This window comes from Anguilla anguilla, chromosome 17 (assembly GCF_013347855.1).
Source record: "Anguilla anguilla isolate fAngAng1 chromosome 17, fAngAng1.pri, whole genome shotgun sequence".
NCBI lineage: Eukaryota > Metazoa > Chordata > Actinopteri > Anguilliformes > Anguillidae > Anguilla > Anguilla anguilla.
The window spans coordinates 7,108,619-7,129,871 of record NC_049217.1 but is presented as its reverse complement, the minus strand read 5'-3'; the positions used below and the strand labels follow the sequence as shown (position 1 = coordinate 7,129,871).

The 21,253-nt window shown below is 50.7% G+C and overlaps 1 protein-coding gene across 1 annotated transcript; it reads right to left on the bottom strand.

Moving 5' to 3' along the window:
• Positions 1–214: 214 nt before the first annotated feature.
• LOC118216992 (serine/threonine-protein phosphatase alpha-2 isoform-like) lies at positions 215–19,920 on the bottom strand. Its single transcript, XM_035398704.1, has 7 exons — positions 19,431–19,920; positions 6,033–6,164; positions 5,553–5,783; positions 4,019–4,123; positions 3,186–3,409; positions 1,113–1,247; positions 215–765 (listed from the first exon to the last, which is right to left on the bottom strand). The coding sequence occupies exons 1-7, from the start codon at positions 19,483–19,485 to the stop codon at positions 652–654; spliced, it is 996 nt and encodes a 331-aa protein (XP_035254595.1). The 5' UTR covers positions 19,486–19,920; the 3' UTR covers positions 215–651.
• Between the last annotated feature and the right edge of the window lie 1,333 nt (positions 19,921–21,253).

The following is a 21,253-nucleotide window of genomic DNA, read 5'->3' as shown; positions in this document are numbered from 1 at the left end:
CTGCGATCCATCTACAGAACATTTAATTGGATGTCGGACCTGAAATGCGTGTGAATTTGCAGAGTTCAAGCGCGGGAGAGTCTGTACAAAATGGGCCCCCTTGGTCTTTGCCTGTACACTTACCGAGCCCTGACTCGCGTGTGTCGGTCATATTATTTACCCCCCCCCCCCCCCCCCCCCCCCCCCCCCACACCCACCCCACCCCCACCCCCACCCCACCCCACCCCGGCTGCTGTACAGGACTAACACAGAGCTGTGTTTAACAGTAAAACAGGGGAGGGCCCCATATAAACAGTGTAGATGTGCTCCTGGACCCACCCCCCCTTATACAGCATGGTGATGACACACACTCTCAGAGGCAGAGGGATGCAGGGAGGTAATGGTGTATGTGTGTGTGTATGTGTTTGTGTGTGTGCGAGCATGTGTGTGTGGTGGGGTGGGGGGTGGGGGGGGGGGGGGTATGACACAGATGAAACTTCTCACACGCGCACTCACATTTTAAAACATTTACGCATTATCAGCATCAAGAATTAAGAGAGAAAGACTAAACCCTGGGAACTGTTTTGCTTCGTTGCTGTTTGGTGATGAAGAGGAGGAGGAGGAGGTAGAGGAGAGCAGGTGGAGAAGGGGGGGGGGGCTGTGAAGCGGGTGTTATTTCTTGTTTTTTCCACCCTTAGCTGAATTTCGAGGGGGGGTGACGGGACGTCCGGATCCCATGCCCCCCCCTCCAGTGTAATAGAGCTTCTTATCCGCAGGCTTCAGGATCTGAGAGAGAGAGAGAGAGAGAGAGAGAAACGGGGGAGAAAGAGACAGAGAGGAGGGGGAGAGGGGGAGAGAGAGAGAGAGAGGGGGGGGGAGAAAGAGAGAGAGAGGAGGGGGAGAGGGGGAGAGGGAGAGATAGAGAGAGAGAGAGAGAGAGAGAGAGAGAGATCACAAGAGAGAAGTGAGCAGTAATATTAGAGCTGCATTCCTTAGACACTATAATGCACCACAGATCTCTTCTTTACATGCTCATATCAGCAGAGAGGAGCACAGCGGCTGTTTAAAGAGCTCTGCCCCCTAGTGCTCTGGAGTGTAATAGCAGAGCGGTCCTGAGCGAGCGCCCCGCCCACCTGGAAGGAGCACATGAGGGTCTCGTCCACGCTCATCATGGCGCCAGCGTTGTCGAACTCGCCGCAGTAGTTGGGGGCGGAGAACAGAGTGACCAGCTGTCGCTTCGCAAAGAACTCATACCCATCCTCCACTACCTGTGTGTGTGAAAGAGAGAGAGAGAGAGAGAGAGAGAGGGGGGGAGAGAGAGGAGGGGGAGAGAGACAGAGGAGGGAGAGAGAGAGAGAGAGGTAACAAAAATTATGATTTTTCAAAGAAGATCCAGATTTCAGGGAAACAAATACAGATTCACATTAGGAAATAAAACAATTGAACACAATTGAATTGAATTGAGGGGGGGGGCGGGAGAGAAAGAGGGAGAGAGCAGGAGAGAGGGGGGGAGAGTGACAGAGAGGAGGAGAGAGAGGGAGAGGGGGGAGAGGGGGAGAGGGAGAGAGAAGGGGGAGAGAGGCGAAGAGAGAGGTGGGGGAAGAGAGAGAGAGAGAAAGAGAGAGAGAGAGAGAGAGAGAGAGAGAGAGAGAGAGAGAAAGAGAGAAAGAGAGAGAGAGAGAGAGAGAGAGGGAGAGCGGGAGATCAGCACACTGCAGGCCTGCAGTCATGTGGACGGAAGTCATCCAAACAGGTTATGAGCTCAAAAAAAGCCCAAAGTGATGCAGTATAGTTAGAACATAAAACGAGTCGCGCTTTATTTTTAGCTTTAGATAATAGATCTCACCCACGATAGCTATGCGTCGAGCCCATCTAAAACAAGTAGGTTTGGAACGAGGGGCGTATTTAAAACACCATTAAAACAATGAAAACGTTCGCTTCTCTTGTACTGCAGAGCACAGGACCTTTTCAACCTTCCCTCGCTGACGCCGAGTCTTCAAACAAAAGGGGTTAGAAGGCTCCACCGAGCCTGCTGGGAACTCGCAGCTCGCCGCGGCTAACTTTTACCGCTACTCACGGGCGACCGCTTTCGGTTTCCCTGAGCGACGCGCAGGCCACAACCCCTTATTTAGGACGCTAGCTTAGCCGCTACAATAAACGACATCACATTACCGGCGTCTGGCAAGATGCTCTCATTCAGTGACTTACAGAATATTACATTACATTACAGGCATTTAGCAGACGCTCTTATCCAGAGAGACTTACACAACTTTTACATAGCATTTTTACATTGTATCCATTTATACAGCTGGATATATACTGAAGCAATTTCGGTTAAGTACCTTGCTCAAGGGTACAACGGCAGTGTCCTACCTGGGAATCGAACCTGCGACCTTTCGGTTACAAGCCCAGTTCCTTACCCACTGTGCTACACTCTGTCCGAATATCCTAATACAACAAAAACTGCAGGTAAAAACAAGCCTCGTGCACTCTCTCAAAATGCTACTGACGCGACAGTTACATAATATAACACAACGACGAGAACAGGGCCGTTCAGCCCAACAATTCCCGCCATATTTCTGACTGAATTTCCAGTTACCTGAGCCGCCGTGTGAATCACCAAGCAACAGCCCGAAGCCCAGTTTCCTTCCGCCCTGCCTGACCCCCCCAGACTACAGCGACCACAGACCGTCAGGTTGTGATGCGAAACAAATAAACAGCCAGACCACACTCTCCGTTCTGCTATGAAGTGATGAGTAAAGACACAGGACGCGTGGTCACGTACACAGACAAGTCCCCCCCCCCCCCCCCCCCCCCCCCCCCCCCTTCTCGTCAGCACCAGACCCTCCGATGGGTATGAAAACACAACTGTGCTAAAACATCAATTAAAAAACCCCATTTATGAAAAATTCTTCTTTGCTCTTTGTTTTTGCCTTTGCTTCATTTATTTGGACACCACTGCACCACGCCAAAATAACTATTATTGGTCGTTATTATCGTTAATAATAATAATAACAACAACAATTTTACATAAAGAGGTTTAGGACCAGAATTGCAGTCATCAAGGCCTTGGTGACCAGAGATGGCTGAGGCTACAGAAAAACAGCACATGGCTAAAGACCCACGTCCCACACAGACCCCCCTCCCCCACACAGCCCCACACAGCCCCACACACCCCCACACCCCCAGGCGCGCGCGGGTCTGACCTGGTGCGCCCTGCAGATGAGGTCCATGTCGTGCTTGTGCAGGAACTTGGCCACCACGTCGGCGCCGAAGGTGAAGGAGACCCCGCGGTCGTTCTCGCCCCAGCCCAGCACGTCCTTGTCCGGGTCGGCCCAGAGCAGGTCGCACAGCAGGCCCTGGTCCGGCACGTCCGTGGGCCGCATCACCCGCCGAACCTGCTCCATCGACTGCAGGTCCGGGGACAGGCCTGGGGAGAGGGGCGCGGGGGGGCACGCGTCAGACAGTGCACTTCAAACGCACATTCAGCCGCAGGGTTAAGCTGGAAGTCATTCAAGTCAACGGAGGACCTCAGGAACGTCGCCCCCTAGCGGACGATGGTCCAAACTGTGTGAGCAGCAGACTGGGCAGAATATACCATTTTCACAGGAAGTAATTAAACCACTGAAGATGAGAATGTACAACGTAAATTAAGCTTCCCGTGACTGAATCCGCTACATAAGAAACGTTTAACTTTTTATTGATTAAATTTTCGTGCTTTTTAATTCAAGTTGTTCGTACTGCGTAGCAAAGATATCGAAGATAAATAAATAAAAATATTCAACGGCTCTTCCGTGACTTTCCATGATGCAAATATTTTCAAGGTTTTTCCCAAGACCGTTTTTCCCCAACCCCTCAGAATTCATTGATTCATCTCGGCAGATGATGTCAAACTGGATTACATTTCTGGAGTATTTGTAGATGAGTATCATTATTTTGGGCCAGCCCAGTTCATGTATTCCTGGAGAAACAGTAACCGCCATTTTGTAAAAGCGGTGAAAAAGCAGCAAGTACGACGCGGCGGTCCAACGGAACCCACCGCCGTGGCAGCAGAAGATCTTCTCGTCGACGATGGCGGCCACGGGCAGGCAGTTGAAGCAGTCCGTGAACGTCTTCCATAGCTTGATGTTATACCTCCTCTTACCTGCAGGGGGCAGACGTGCGAGATTAGTCATCGCACACGGGAGGCCACAAACCAACAAGCAAGGCAGGGAGGGAGCAGCACACCTACTGCAAGGCCTGAGGAGCCGGCTCACTGACTCACACAGTGTGGCCCTGCAGTGCTTTATGACCACAGCCAGCCAGATCGCTCCATGCCTTACGCAACCACCCTGCTCAACAGTGATAAGCATGCTCAGGCATTTATTTATACTCAGCGTAGCAACAGCACATGCAGTGTTTAAACGTTTGAGTGTGTGTGTGCCAGTGTGTGCGTATGGGAGTAAGTGTGTGTGTGCGTGTGTGTGTGGGTGGGTGTATGTGTGTGGGCGGGTGGGTGTGTGTACATGTTTGAGTGTGTGTGTGTGTGTTTGTGTGTACGTGTGCTTGCGCACACTCTTACACTCGTCGTAGAAGCCGTAGACGCGGTTGTGTGCATGTGTGTGTGCGCGTGTGTACGTGCGTGTGCTTGTGTGTACGTGCGCGCGCTCTCACTCGTCGTAGAAGCCGTAGATGCGGTTGTGTGTATGTGCGGGTGTGTGTGTGTGTGTGTGTGTGTGTGTGTGTGTGTGCGTGCGTGTGCTTGTGTGTACGTGCGCGCAGTCTCACACTTGTCGTAGAAACCGTAGATGCGGTTGTGTGTGTGTGTGTGTGTGTGTGTGTGTGTGAGTGTGTGTGTATGTGTGTGCGTGCGTGTGTGTGTGTGTGTGCGTGCGTGTGCGTGTATGTGTGTGCGTGCGTGTGTGTGCGTGTGTGCGTGAGTGTGTGAGTGTGTGTGTGTGCGTGTGTGTGTGCGTGTGTGTGTGTATGTGTGTGCGTGCGTGTGTGCGTGAGTGTGTGTGTGCGTGTGTGTGTGTATGTGTGTGCGTGCGTGTGTGCGTGAGTGTGTGTGTGCGTGTGTGTGAGTGTGTGTGTGTGTGAGTGTGTGTGCGTGTGTGTGCATGTACGTGCGCGCAGTCTCACACTCGTCGTAGAAGCCGTAGATGCGGTTGGGTGTGTGTGTGTGTGTGCGTGCGTGTGCGTGTGTGTGTGTGTGTGTGCGTGCGTGTGTGTGCGTGAGTGTGTGAGTGTGTGTGTATGTGTGCGCGTGCGTGTGTGTGTGTGTGTGTGCGTGCGTGTGCGTGTGTGTGTGTGTGTGTATGTGTGTGCGTGCGTGTGTGTGTGTACGTGCGTGCGTGTGCGTGTGTGTGTGTGTGTGAGTGTGTGTGTGTGTGTGTGCGTGTGTGTGCTTGCGTGCGTGCGTGTTTGGGTGTGTGTGTGTGTGTGTGTGTGTGTGTGTGTGTGTGCGTGCGTGTACGTGCGCGCAGTCTCACACTCGTCGTAGAAGCCGTAGATGCGGTTGGGTGGGTGGTGGGTGTTGTGTGTGCGCGCGCGTGCGTGTGTGTGCGTGTGTGTGTACGTGCGCGCGCTCTCACACTCGTCGTAGAAGCCGTAGATGCGGTTGATGGAGGCGCACTCGTGGTTGCCGCGCAGCAGGAAGAAGTTCTCGGGGTATTTGACCTTGTAGGCCAGCAGCAGGCAGATGGTCTCCAGGCTCTGCTTGCCTCGGTCCACGTAGTCCCCCAGGAACAGGTAGTTGCTCTCCGGGGGGAAGCCGCCGTACTCGAAGAGCCGCAGCAGGTCGTAGTACTGGCCGTGCACGTCGCCTGCGGGGGGGGGCGGGGACACGCAAAAAAAAGGTCAGTTTCCCGGTTTCTTAAACATGGGAACGAACGGGTGCCATTTAGAGATGGAGATCAACAGGAAGACCGTGAGCCTCGATGTGGCGTTTCATCCACCTCAAACGCACGGAGGGATGAAGGCCACACGACCGCAGTCCCCCCCCCCAGGGTGTGCGCCAAGCCGTCCCGGAGCACCCCGGCCGTACGAAGCCCCGGATCGGACGAGGGACTCACCGCAGATCTTGAGCGGCGCCTCCAGCTCCAGCAGGATCGGCTGGCTGAGGAAGATCTCGCGGGACTTGAGGCAGAGGCCGCGGATCTCGTTCTCCGTCAGCTGCACGTTCTTGCCGGGCCGGGAGCCCTTCACTGGAGACAGAGGAACACAAGGGGGGGGGGAGGGGGGGGGGGGGGGAGGAGTCAGTCAAATCGAACCCCCGTCCCGTGGGAGGGATAACTCACAGCGCTCGCAACACCCCGAGAAATTCATCTCACAAAAACAAACAACCCGCTGATCCCAGACAACAAATGCAAGCAGAACCGTTTCAATCAATCCGGACTTTGGAGGAGTTCTCTTGCTTGCTTGAGGTCGTGGCGCAGAAAACGATCTGGTCAGCAGTGAAACAGTTTTTAAGCTCGCCAAACCCAGTCATCTTCGACACAAGCCAAACCGCAAAGGATAACTAAAGGTACTGCTCGCAGTTTGGCTTGCATAAACCACTGCCTGAATCACTGACTTCATAAGCAGCACTGCACAGATATACATTCGTTCTGCTAGATCGACTCAAGCGATTCCTCAATCCAAAGACAAAACATCCTAAGTTCAGTAAAAAGCCTTATAATATTGCAGGATACTACTGCATTGAGCCAGTGGTACAGATAGCCTATTCTGTTGACCTTTAATACTTGAAATCGGTCAAGCTGACAGTCGTTTCATCAATATTTCATCAATCTCATCGATAGCGAGCGAGGGCAGAGGGAGAGCAGACCGGGATGAGAGAGGCCAAGCGGTCAACAGCAGGGGAAGACCCGAGACCGTCTCCCCACAGAGCAGCCAGGCATTCACACAATGGGCAGCACAAACACAGAGCAGACAGGCATTCACACAATGAGCAGCACAAACACAGAGCAGACAGGCATTCACATAATGAGCAGCACAAACACAGAGCAGACAGGCATTCACATAATGAGCAGCACAAACACAGAGCAGACAGGCATTCACATAATGAGCAGCACAAACACAGAGCAGACAGGCGTTCACATAATGAGCAGCACAAACACAGAGCAGACAGGCATTCACATAATGAGCAGCACAAACACAGAGCAGCCAGGCATTCACATAATGAGCAGCACAGAGCAGACAGGCATTCACATAATGAGCAGCACAAACACAGAGCAGACAGGCATTCACATAATGAGCAGCACAGAGCAGACAGGCATTCACATAATGAGCAGCACAAACACAGAGCAGACAGGCATTCACATAATGAGCAGCACAAACACAGAGCAGACAGGCATTCACATAATGAGCAACACAAACACAGAGCAGACAGGCGTTCACATAATGAGCAGCACAAACACAGAGCAGCCAGGCATTCACATAATGAGCAGCACAAACACAGAGCAGACAGGCATTCACATAATGAGCAGCACAAACACAGAGCAGACAGGCATTCACACAATGAGCAGCACAAACACAGAGCAGCCAGGCATTCACACAATGAGCAGCACAAACACAGAGCAGCCAGGCATTCACACAATGAGCAGCACAAACACAGAGCAGCCAGGCATTCACATAATGAGCAGCACAAACACAGAGCAGACAGGCATTCACATAATCATCACTGTAAAGCACTTTGAGCATACAGAAAAGTGCTACATAAATGCAAATTCATTCTTGTAAGGCTACATTTGACCAAGTTAAATAGATAGGATGCATGAAAAACTACGGACATCGACACCAACTTTAATAACAGAAATGACACAAAGTAAGTGCAGAATGGGACAGCCTGTGGGGGGGGGGGGGGGGGGCTCATCCCCCGCTGAAGACAGGCACCTGCACTGCGTGAAGGCCAGCGCACACACACTGCAACAGAGACCCTGCACAGAATGAATTAAGGGCAGGTGATGAATGCAGTCTTTCTAATACAGGAAATGAATCAATGAAGAAGTGAACGCCAGCCAACACGCCTAGCAACACACCTAGCAACACACACCTAGGAACAAACCTAGCAACACACCTTGCAACATACACAGCAGGGCTCCTGATTGGCCCATAAAGGCACTACTCAAGGCTGAATAGAGGGAGGACCTTTCCAGGCTTAAATGAGGCTGGGAGTCCCACGGGACGAGAAGGGAGGAGGCTGGGGGGAGGGGGGAGGGGGGGGGGGGGTATTCAGAGCGACCTCCATGACTCACGCTACTTTATGCAGCACTGCGGGTGGACCACAGCGTAGAAACTGTTTTCACAAATGTCACGCGTTCAGAGGACACAAGCGGGGACCTCCCCCAGCTGACCCACACTTGCTACTGGACATCACAAATGAAGGGGGAGGGGCCTGAATAAGCAACGAAAATGAAGCCTGCCAAATGCTGACCGGCTAAAATATTCTTCTGAGTCAGCAGGCAGCGCCAAACGAAAAGCATCATGGGATTTCCACCCATCCCTGCCCTTTTTTTAAACATTTGAGCAGAGCTGCCCAACCCTCTTCCTGGATATCTGCCGTCCTGTAGGTGTTCATTTCATCCCAAATATGGACCACCACTACTAATCAGCAGCTCGACGAGACCTCTAGCCGCTGTATGAGCTGTGGAGTGAAGATCTGCAGGACAGTAGATCTCCAGGAACAGTGTTGGGCAACCCAACTGTAGGTGTTGAATGAGGTGTGCTTTGTTAGGGTTGCAGTGAAAACCTACAGGACAGTAGATCTCCAGGAACAGTGCTGGGCAACCCAACTGTAGGTGTTGAATTAGGTGTGCTTTGTTAGGGTTGCAGTGAAAACCTACAGGACAGCAGATCTCCAGTGCCTTGATCAGCACGCTTTGCTAATGAAGAAAGTGACTCTTATCAGCTAACTTCCTGCCATATTTTAATGTGCACTGAAACCTACAGAAGTGGACGGAGTGTAGCACAGTGGGTAAGGAACTAGACTTGTAACCGAAAGGTCGCAGGTTCGATTCCCGGGTAAGGACACTGCCGTTGTACCCTTGAGCAAGGTACTTAACCTGCATTGCTTCAGTATATATATCCAGCTGTATAAATGGATACAATGTAAAATGCTATGTAAAAAATGCTATGTAAGTCGCTCTGGATAAGAGCGTCTGCTAAATGCCTGTAATGTAATGTAATACAGAAGCTTCAGAACTTTTTGTACAGCCATGTGGCACGGATGTGTGGACTGTGACAACATGTACTGTGTCGGTAGATAGCAAAGTAGCTAGCCACTCAGAGCACATAATCCATTTACTTTCTTTGTTCCCTGGAAGTAAGGAGGCATAGCTGGACGGATATCTTGGGAAACCAGTGGAGGTTTACAGGCCCTAATCTCCTCCCGGAGTCACAGGTGACCCGAATCGAGTGCCCCAGCACACAGGCTGCCGCGCTCCCGCGCAACAGCGCACCCCTCTGTGTACTGTAAACAGGGCGGGGCCGTTCTCAGCTGGGGCGTTTAGAGGTTTGGCAGCGCAGCAGGGTGCTCGTGCCAAATAAAGCGATTTGGGGGGGGGGGGGGGCGTGGGACGTGCTTAAGGGAGTCCACTGCACCCATCAGCGGGGGCGCGCGTGTTTGGAACTGCCCCCACCATGGCTGCGTGCGTGTGGAACCGCACCCCTTCTCCTACCACCCACAAGCAGGATATGGGTGAAAAGCAGACAAGCAATACCAGACCCCTGGAGGAAGACATACGTTAATCGTAATTCTCGTTTTTCTGAATAAACCAACAGGTGCAGGGAAATATAACCTCACAGTGTGAGTCTGAAAGGGCTGGTGTTTAAGGCACTGTTAGTATGGGTACAGGGACATACAAACACAGTGTGAGTCTGAAAGGGCTGGTGTTTAAGGCACTGTTAGTATGGGTACAGGGACATACAAACACAGTGTGAGTCTGAAAGGGCTGGTGTTTAAGGCACTGTTAGTATGGGTACAGGGACATACAAACACAGTGTGAGTCTGAAAGGGCTGGTGTTTAAGGCACTGTTAGTATGGGTACAGGGACATACAAACATAGTGTGAGTCTGAAAGGGCTGGTGTTTAAGGCACTGTTAGTATGGGTACAGGGACATACAAACATAGTGTGAGTCTGAAAGGGCTGGTGTTTAAGGCACTGTTAGTATGGGTACAGGGACATACAAACACAGTGTGAGTCTGAAAGGGCTGGTGTTTAAGGCACTGTTAGTATGGGTACAGGGACATACAAACATAGTGTGAGTCTGAAAGGGCTGGTGTTGGTATTGGTACAGGGAAATATAGCCGTAGCGTGACTGTTAAAGGGCTGGTCTTTAAGGTTGCCGTTAGGTACAGACACAGGCGGCACTTTGGCTCATCTCCACTGAGAAAATGTCACCGGAGCGCCTGGTGTTTTGGGAAAAACAGTCCCTGGGGGCCGGCGCTCCATCACGTGACAGCCAGCGCGCCTGCCTAGGGCTGAGAAAGGGACAGAGCCGAAAATACCCCCCCCCCACCCCCCACCCCCCACCCCCCACCCACAGTGCCAAACCCTCCTCCTGGCGCCACAAGCCCCCATCGCCAGGCAACCGCAGCATCCCACAATAAGCGCCTGTGTGTCACGGCCCCCGCGCCGCAGACGGGCTGGGAAAGCGCGTGAGCCCTCGCTGCCGTCGGGCTCCGATCACCACTGGGCCTGACACCGCCGCTCCCAGACGGCGGTTAGCACTGTTAGCGCCGTCTCCGTGGCGCCGCGACGCTCATCCGCCTGCAAATAGCGCGGCGCGGTCTCTCCGCCATCGCAAAAACACAGGCCTGACTCCTCTCAATCCTCAAACCGCCAACCTCCCCCACCCCCGCCAAGCTCACACACAAAGTCCACTGCGTGTGGTAGACCACCCCAAAAAATGGGCGGGGCAACCTTATGCCACCGGAAGTGGATCGATTTCAACCGATCGCTGCTTTTACGCCTGGAAGAGCAAACCTCTGATTGGTTAAAAGAAGCCAGTGACTGGCAGGAGTGTACGGAGCCTCCTCCACGTCGCCCGATAGCGACCTGCAGGTTTCACACACACACACAGCAGCGGTTCTACGCCAGGCCACCGCTGAAAGGAGAAGGGGGAAAGGGGGACTGCGCGCGTGCGTCACTTCTGCAATTCGGCACCGCAGGAGGAACGGCGTTATTCAGAGCTCCGACGGCGGCGTTCCGGGGGAACTTCGCAGAGCGGAAACGGCACCGGCGAATCCCTCGATAATTAAAGGAAGGGGGGGGAGAAGTGCTGACGCGCTCGTGCGGGCGTGGCCACGACTTCCAGGTGAGCCGGCCGACGCCGGAAGGCGGTATAAATAGGGACCGCGGCGCTGCTCCTTTCTAAAGCGGCTCAGGGCAGCCGGCTAATCCCTCGCGGGGCTGACGCTAAAGTTAGCCGCGAGGCGCACGCGCGGCCTCCCGAGGGACGGACGGAGACAAGATGGCGCGGGGCCACCGTCGCGTTCTCAGAAAGACCGCACTCCATTTTTCAAAATGGCCGACGTCATTTCTTACTCCCCCTCCCCCACCACCCCCCTACTCTCCTCATCCAGTAACATCAGCTTGGATTTTAATTGCATGACAAAATACCCAGAGGCGCCCTTTTAATAATAGTTGCCGAATTACACCCTTGTTTTTGTTTTTTGGCTTTTTGTCCACCCCCCAAGGTTACCGAGCTGCTGCTTCCCGCCGTTCTCGCGCCGTCGCCCTGGGAAATGAACGGCGGGCGTGAAGCGCGCTAATTATTTCAGCGCTAAGCGGGCTAGCCGCCAAGCGCAGACGCTGCGCTTTAAATCACGCTCTCCGCATGACGGGGCCAAACTCAGGAACCGGCTCCTGCGCTTTAAATCACGCTCTCCGCATGACGGGGCCAAACTCAGGAACCGGCTCCTGCGCTTTAAATCACGCTCTCCGCATGACGGGGCCAAACTCAGGAACCGGCTCCTGCGCTTTAAATCACGCTCTCCGCATGACGGGGCCAAACTCAGGAACCGGCTCCTGCGCTTTAAATCACGCTCTCCGCATGACGGGGCCAAACTCAGGAACCGGCTCCCGCGCTTTACCGGCCCGAGACCGTCCAACAGCCTCCCTCGCCTCGTATCGCACCGGTTGCTAAGCAATGAAAGCACAGGTCCGTGGAAACCGTTAGATTGCATTTTTAACAGCTCGGTTGTCTTTGCATACACAACGGTTTGATTCCAAAGGTCGACTCCACTGATCTGAGCCCAGTGGTGATCACAACCTCGCTGGTGCTTCTAGGCTCGGGGAGCGCGAGTCCGGTCCCGGAGGGCCGGTCCGCGTGCGGGGTTTTGTTCAGACCGGTCACCTCAGTTTTTTTTGTCCTCTGACAGCTCTGTAGACTGCGCTGGCACGCTCCTGCGCCCGTGCGCAGTAAAATCTTCGGGGACGCGCTTGCAGTCCGCGGCCGCAGCTGGTGCTTACGTAAACGTCAGATCAGGATACGAGTGAGCTAATTAAAGAATTAAGCAGCAGAAGAAACGCAGAGTCCTGAAGTGGACCGGCTCTAATTGTGGACCGGCTGACCCCAGCGCTAATAAAAACCCGTATATACAACATAGAAGGAAGTGGAGACAAAATTTACAAACGTTAAGCCATTCTAAAAAACTCACAACTGAAATGTCGCACACACAGGTCTTAATTGGCCTACGTTTCAGACCCATGCACCCGAAGGGTCAAACACCGAGCTGGCTACGGAAAGGTTTATACGCCGCGCGTCTGGCAGGTAAAAACGGCGCAAGGTCACCAGGAAATTGCATCGTACGCTCTCCCCAAAGCAAACAAACTACAAAACCACGCCCTTACGCACTCCCGTTACCTTAGAAACGCGGTGGAGGCGTCAGCGTGTGCCGAAGCGGACGCGGAGGCGCGGCCCCGCGGCGCTAGCCGAGGCGGTTAGCGTCGGCGGACGGCGACGGCGATGTGCTTTTAACGGGGTTACCGCCAGCGCATCTGGCTGCTCCCCGCTGGCTGCTCCACACTGTTACTCCGACACCCGCGCAACGCACTGGGCCATTTTAATAAAGGGGGGGGGGGGGGAGATAGGCGTCTCTCCTCTTCAAATATAATCCCTCCCGCGCACGGGCCCGCAGGTCCGGTGTATAAATAGCGCAGGCCTGCCGCCGCCGGGCCCTTCATGCGGAGTCTCTGACACGCGGCGTATCTCAGGTGCTTTTTTTGGGTGAATCGCCCACTCCGAGGGACAGGAGGCCGGAGGAGAACTGCAGAACGCGAGCGCTACGAACGCCTCCGCCGACATCCGGTCTGATTTTCCCCCGGGAGTTCGGCGGAGCCTCGGATCGCTGGACTCGGCCCGAGCGCGGCCGTTTTTCGGAGACGGTAGCGCCGGCGGCCGAACGAAGGCCGAACGGCGGCAGGCGAGGTCGGGGGGCGGCGGCGGCGGCGGCGCGGGACCGAACGCCCGGCCCGACGCCGCGGGTCACGCGTGGGAGTTACGGGACGCCGCTCCTGAAGAGCACGTTTCCGTGCGCGGGCGGAACACGGAAACGCAGAGCTCAGGGGCGCGGGCCTGCCGATCTCACACCGCATGCGGGTAAGCAGGGACGCGTGCTGTTCTAGAGCAGGGCTGCCCAACCCTGTTCCTACAGATCTACCAACCTGTAGGCCAGGGCTGCCCAACCCTGTTCCTACAGATCTACCAACCTGTAGGCCAGGGCTGCCCAACCCTGTTCCTACAGATCTACCAACCTGTAGGCCAGGGCTGCCCAACCCTGTTCCTACAGATCTACTAACCTGCAGGCCAGGGCTGCCCAAACCTGTTCTGGCACATCTACCGTCCTGTGGGCCAGGGCTGCCCAACCCTGTTCTGGCACATCTACCGTCCTGTGGGCCAGGGCTGCCCAACCCTGTTCCTACAGATCTACCAACCTGCAGGCCAGGGCTGCCCAACCCTGTTCCTACAGATCTACCAACCTGCAGGCCAGGGCTGCCCAACCCTGTTCCTACAGATCTACCAACCTGCAGGCCAGGGCTGCCCAACCCTGTTCCTGCAGATCTACCAACCTGTAGGCCAGGGCTGCCCAACCCTGCTCCTACAGATCTACCAACCTGTAGGCCAGGGCTGCCCAACCCTGCTCCTACAGATCTACCAACCTGCAGGCCAGGGCTGCCCAACCCTGTTCCTACAGATCTACCAACCTGCAGGCCAGGGCTGCCCAACCCTGTTCCTACAGATCTACCAACCTGCAGGCCAGGGCTGCCCAACCCTGTTCCTACAGATCTACCAACCTGCAGGCCAGGGCTGTCCAACCCTGTTCCTACAGATCTACCAACCTGTAGGCCAGGGCTGCCCAAACCTGTTCTGACACATCTACCATCCTGTAGGCCAGGGCTGCCCAACCCTGTTCCTGCAGATCTACTATCCTATACATTTTCATTTCCACCTAATTTGGCACACCTGACCCTACTAACAAGAGGTTCAATGAGAACTCTAGCTGTTGAATGATGTGTGCTTTGTTAAGGGTGTAGTGAAAACCTACAGGACGGTAGATCACCAGGAACAGGGCCGGGCAGCTCTGTTGATTTGTGATCTCACCTACCGCAAAATGACCCTCCCCAGATGCAACCAGGAGCGAAGGGCTAAATACTGCCGAGTTTCATAATCAGTTGGTGACTTATCCACCCAGTGGCACTGCACTGAGCTTGAATTTGCCGTTCATAACAAATTTTTTGCCACACAGGCTAAGAAGATTTTTTTGAAAAACCACAAACAATATACTCATGTTTAGCAAGCTAGCTAGAATGCGACATCTTGCTTTTGACTTTTCATTCAAATTAAGCACTCTCTCTTTAAATTGCATAACGGCACTAACAGCTGTGTAAATATTATGATTACACACACACACACACACACACACACACACACAGTCCTTGGAAAGGGAGACCAACAGCAGAGCAGACTGATCAGGGAGTTTTCACAATATCGCCGTGACATTTATTTCTTAAAAACTGACGTGAAACTGCAGACACTAAGCATTCAGAGCAGTGGTAACCAACCCTGTTCCAGGAGATCTACCATCCTGTAGGTATTCACTCCAACCCTGACTAAGCACACCTCTTTCAACAGCGAAAGGTCTCACTGGCCTGCTAATTAGTAGAGTCGTGTGTGCCAAATTAGGGTTGAAATGAAAACCTTCAGGGCAGCAGATCTCCAGGAACAGGGTTGGTCACCACTGGCTTAGAGCAACAGGCACCCAGTACTTCAGTCCCCGAGCGGCCTAGGCGAAGAGCACGTTAGGTCCACGCGTGTCCGTCTCTGTGTGCACAGCTCTTTACAGCAGCTAAATCACGCTGTTGCACTGAGCCAGAAGAACCGGCAGGCCCCTCAGGCCCGAGGCACGATCCACCCGTCTCACCTGAACCGCAAGGGAAAGACGCCCGAGGCAAGCTGGAGCCGTTTCCACAGCAAACGGAAGACAGAGGAATGTGCACGAGATAGCACACGAGCTAACACGTGGAATAGCACACGAGCTAACACACAGGCTAGCGTACGACAGGCTAGCGCACAGTGCGACAGGACAATGGCCCCAGGCCCAGGTCAGCCGAGCAGATGCCTTCATCCCAGACCGTCATTTTTTTTTTAAACCGCCATCAGCCTGACGACACTCAACGCAGGAGCCCAAAGCGTGGCTTGTTTTCCAAGCCGGTGGACACAAGAGCTCCGCTAACAGAATGTCTTACGTCAACACGGTGAGCAGGGACTTAATTCCCTGGGACACGGAACTTAGTCAAGGATCTTTTTAATATCTGGGCAGATGGGGCAGTTCCAAGACTACACTAAGCCATGCACAATTTAAAGACTAATGCCTAAATATACACCAAAGCAATAACTGCCAAAATCGGGGGGGGGGGGGGGGGGGGGGGGGGGGGTAGTCCAGCACAAAGCGTGGGGTCCTGGAGAGGCTGCAGCACCCAGGCCTCGAGCAGCGGAGGCCCGTGGCGCGGAGCTTGGCTTTCCCCAGACACGGCGACGCCCTGCCCCCGTAGCGCCTCACACGCCCTTCGTTGCTTCACACCGGAAAAGCGCTGGAGCTCACAGAACCGGCTTCAGGCACCGCCGCCATCTTCCGCTCTTCCAGGTAACGAGGCGGCAAAAAAAAAAAACTTACCGCAAACGGGCTTCATTCGGTAGCGTGGCGGAGATCACACAGAACGGTTGCCTGAACTGGCTTGATGTCATTTCGGGGGCCATCTTTGTAAGGCTCAACCGATGGCACAAAAAAATGCCATTTCGGCACACCTCAGGCGTAAATACGGGTCTCCTGTAATAGCAGACCTTAGAGGTTATTTCACGCTTTAGATACAGTACATACAGGAGGGCCTGACCTTCAAGACATGGGAGACATGGCAGGGTTTGGCAGCCACGCCTAAACAGTACTCTGGTATGCGTTTCGCCCAGGTACTGTTCGTACAATTTCCAGCAAAAACGGCTCACATTATACAAGCACACCACCAAGTTCCACGGTATCAACACTGTGATGTTACAGTGGCCGTATGGGAGTTAGCCAGCCACACTGGGCAAGGATATCCAATCCTCATGACAGAGCGCCATTCTTTGCTTTTGACACCATTTGAAAGACCCAGGATGTTTAATACTTAAAGATAGACCAGATTTACAAGTAAAGGGTTGGTACATCACAGATCTTTGGAAATCAAGGCTCAAAAAGTTTACTAGAATACCCACAGCATCAAGCCACCGACCTTTCAACAAGTAGCCTATATGCTAAAGGGTCCACAAACTAGGGTAGCGCGGTACACCTTGCAACGGTACAAACATTTTCAAACTGTACAATGCCAGCATTTTGCTAAATTTGGATCCCTTATGAAAATGCGCCTGACTGAGAGAAAACTGGCTGTGTAGTTCTGCATCAGATTTTCCTCCGCAGAGGAAGAGAAGTTAGTTTGACATAAGGGACAGCAGCAGATCACAATAACCGTCCCCGACTTGTTGAAAAGCAGGGCGCCAAGTGGAAGGCAAATACGCATTCCTGGCGAAAAGTTTTAAAACGCTACAATTCTACTGCATCTATTTTTAGGTACGTACCGTACGCTTTTTGTTAAGATGTAAAATTGCGACATTTTAATCTTTCTGCTGTGCATAAGCAGTGGCTACAAAGCCAGTGATAAAGGCCAACCTGACAACAACACTATCACAGTGCCAAGTTTGCAAAAATGTCTTAAAGGCTCAAAAGTTTGTTTTGCCAAAGGGAGGCATCACACCAATCTAGCAAAGCATCAGTCTGCCACCCACCGCTTGCTCTTCAGTGACTTCAAATACTGACAGGGGCGGTGACAAGTTGACATGACAAGTTTAGATTAAGGTGTTTGGAGGGTTTAGCAAGCGTAGTGCTACTGTTCACAAAGTGCTCACATGGTAATGTAATGTATTCTGATTTTGTGTCAAATTTTGTTAATAAATATTTCTGAAAAGAGACATTAAGTTTAAATTTCATTTTGTGAAATTCTTATCAGCAATTTACTGTGGTAATGATTTGGTACCAAAGCTGGTATCAGTATCAAAGTCTAAATTTTGGTACACTACAACATACCTAAGTGACATGGTACTAGAATACAAATGACGATGGGGAGGTAAGAGCGGTTGTCTGGCAGTCAGAGGGTTGCCGGTTCGATCCCCCGCCCTGGGCGTGTCTGAGTGTCCCTGAGCAAGACACCTAACCCCTAATTGCTCCCAATGAGCTGATTGGTACCATGCATGGCAGCCTTTCACCGTTGGTGTGTGAGAGTGTGTGTGAATGAGAGGCATCAATTTTAAAGTGCTTTGGATAAAAGCGCTATATAAATGCAAATCCATTTACCAAATACAGGATGCCTTCAACTCCCTCTTAATCAACAGTGACTGCCTAAATTTAAAATCTGACAAGACCTTTTAAACTCAAGAGGTTGTTATACAGAATACAATTTGCTGGGTCACATAGTGAGGCATATTATGAATGGTAAAACTCTGAATGTAGCCTGCACATTTGTTTGATACTAAATGTAGCCATTTTAACAGCCTATACGCAGGAATTAACTTGACCTATATACAAGGCTTTATAATGTGATGCGTAATTACATATTATATAGTACCACAATCCCCACTGAGTGGGGGGGGGCATCCATTAATTTCATCACAACCACTATCGTTATGCCTCTCCCTACACGCACTCTGTCTCTCAGAAAACACAACAACAAAAAAGTGCAGTACTATTAACTGCACGGCGTTGCTCTTGACCACTATAGACGTTATAAATAAAGTAACCAACGCAAGTCACTAATTTTAGATAATGAATTCAAATTGCTGCACTCTCACCCAACGCACAGCCTACTACAAACCAGCTGGTCAACCTCCTCCATTTCGTAAATCGCGTAGTCAGAGTAGCATTCACGTTAGCTAGCTGCCGCCTACACAAAAAATTTAAACCCCCCCCAAACTCTCTCCGAAAACTATACAACGGAATAAAAACGCACACCGTGTCCTCTACCACTTCCCAAAAACGTCAACGTTCTATGAATGCCAAATGCCACGGCTTGCTATCCAACCGTTGAATCACTAAACATAGGGGATGAATGGGCCCCACAGGCATGCTAACGTAGTCCACAGCTACTGACGCAAACGTTACCATGTTTCTGTACTTCAAAAAAACAAGCAATGTTTTATTAAGTGAAACGTGCAAGCCAACGCACCGTTAAAATAACAATTATGACGTTTATCAGATTTAGCCGAACGTTTGGCTTTTTGTTTGCTAGCTTGCACTAGTTAGACTAGCGAGGGATGGTTGGTTCCACCCAAATGGCAGTTCGCTAGCTAGCTAGACACGACACTTGGTTTGTTAGCCTGACAAACAAATGCAGCTAGCCATCCAGTTTTACACTCACCAACTAACTGTTAGACATGCTAGTCTGATTGCTAGGTATAATAAAAAAGACAATAAAACCAAGTTACCTCAGCTAGCTTAGCCAGCCAGGTGGCTAACATTACTGACGCTGCAGCTAGTTTGCATTCGATGATCAGCTTACTTTCCAGCCAAACGAGACAGCCATTCAGTCTAAACCCGATTTATCAATTCACTATCGGCTCTTTCAGAACACAGGTAACTGTACTGGCCAAATGGCCAAAATATGCTACCGTAGGTGACCGTTTACCGGAGACCGTGCTCCCTTCTGTGTCTAGTCTTCCGGCCCAAACCAGCGTGTTCAAACCGGACTACCCAGTCGCCTCCCGCTTGAGCTCCATTTTTCCCCTTGCCATTTCCTCTCCGCCGCTCCGTTTCAAACGTGATAGCAGACAACAATCTCAGTAAAACAAATTATTCAGAAAAGCACAGAGATGTTGAGCACAACACAATGGATTAATGTGCGTTTTATCAGAGAATAGCAAAATGACTTAGCTAGCTAATAACTTACCTTCTAGGAGACGCTGTATTATGGAGTCAATGTTTAATTTGTCCGGCTCCGCCATTTTACTTTATTTTTTGTCGTTTTCAGACGGTCTTTCTCTCTCCGTAGCTCTCCTTCGTCGTCGAAGTAAAAATACAACCCCCACCCAAAATAATGCCCAAATGTGTAGCTAATTTATTAAACTTAGCTTGTACTTTATCGTTATTTAACAGAGGGACTGACTCTAAAGATTATTATTAGCTAGCTATCGATAGCTAATGTTAGCTAGTATAGCTATCTGGCTAACTTATTCCTACTATCGATAGCTAGCTAATAATAATTTAAATAAAATAAAAGCGCGAAATCTATCTTTCATGTGAATTATGTCTTCCGTTTTAGTGTCAAAATTTTAACCAAAGTGCGCTTTTTTCTCTTCCTTTTTCAGGTGATATTATCGTGTGTATTTTCTGTTCCTCTACGGAACTTTAAAAGGACTAGCAGAGCAAAGAGAGTGAAAAAAGGGCGGGAACAAACTGGCTCTTTAGATTTCTTCTCCCGTTTATTGGGTCGCAGCAGAAGTTTGAACCTACACTCTCGATGTCAATTGGGTAAAGGCTACGTCTATTTCAAATTTGGATCCCTCCTCAGAATGTAGAGGTGACGTCAATGAAGTTGAAAAAGGGCGAAGGGGCGAAGCGAGGATGTGGATTGTGGAGATGCTGCACAACTAACCGTACCTAAGACGTCATTACACAGCTATATACTTGCCGACTGTAATATGAATACATTTGCATGATTCATAATACAATATTTGCTCGTCACAGCTTGCAAAATTATTTTAGTGTCCAGGACGTTTGAAATGAAACCTCTGTCGTTAAGTCTTTTTCATTAACTTCCATCGTAGGCTACATCTGATATTATTTCGGCTCTAGACGGTTCATTTGTATTTACTCTTCTTTAATCATTCAATAAATCAAATCAATCACATTATATTTATACATCGCACTTTGCACAGAATAGAATATTTGTAACTGGGATTTGCAGCTGTGATATTTTATTTATAGTCTTGTATACTAGCCTTTAATACTAGGCTATACTGCTACTGGCAACCATGTGAAATACACTTTTTCTAAGTTACTTTGGCTAAAAACATCTGCTAAAAACTGTATATTGTATTGTTACTACTACTACTCAATAAAAGAAGAAGAATAACAGAGGGGCACGATACCATATTTTTCTTATTTCATTATTGCAGTGCTTAAATTATATATATATATATATATATATGAGCAGCAATGCCAGAACTGCCTAATACCACTCCCAGATCAGCGAGTAAGGACGCATATGTACACATTCTGAATACATAAAGATTACATCCACAACAAGCCCTGATAGAATAAATAAATAAAACCATAAATATATCAACATTTCAATTACTTAAAAGAGGGTGGGGATTGAAGGGGAACCAAGATGTAGTTGTAAGAGATGGGTCTTCAGTCTGTGTCAGATGGCCAAACATTCTCATACAATTGTATTATATATATTATTAGCAGAAGTAGTTGTAGCAGTCATTTCCATGGACTTTAAAAAATCTGAACATCTAAAAATTCATTTTAAATATTCACCTACAATGTTTTGTTTGTTTGATATATTTTTCTAGTTAATTCTTCATCAATCAATTTTAAAAAATATGAAACACAACCAGCATAACAGCATTTAAATGTACCTTTTGAACATTTGGGCATAATTATTAATTTTTAATTAATGTAATGATTCCAACATACACCATATGACCAAAAGTAAATGGACACCCCTTGGTCTGGGGCTGTTGTTCATGGTTTTGGCTAGGC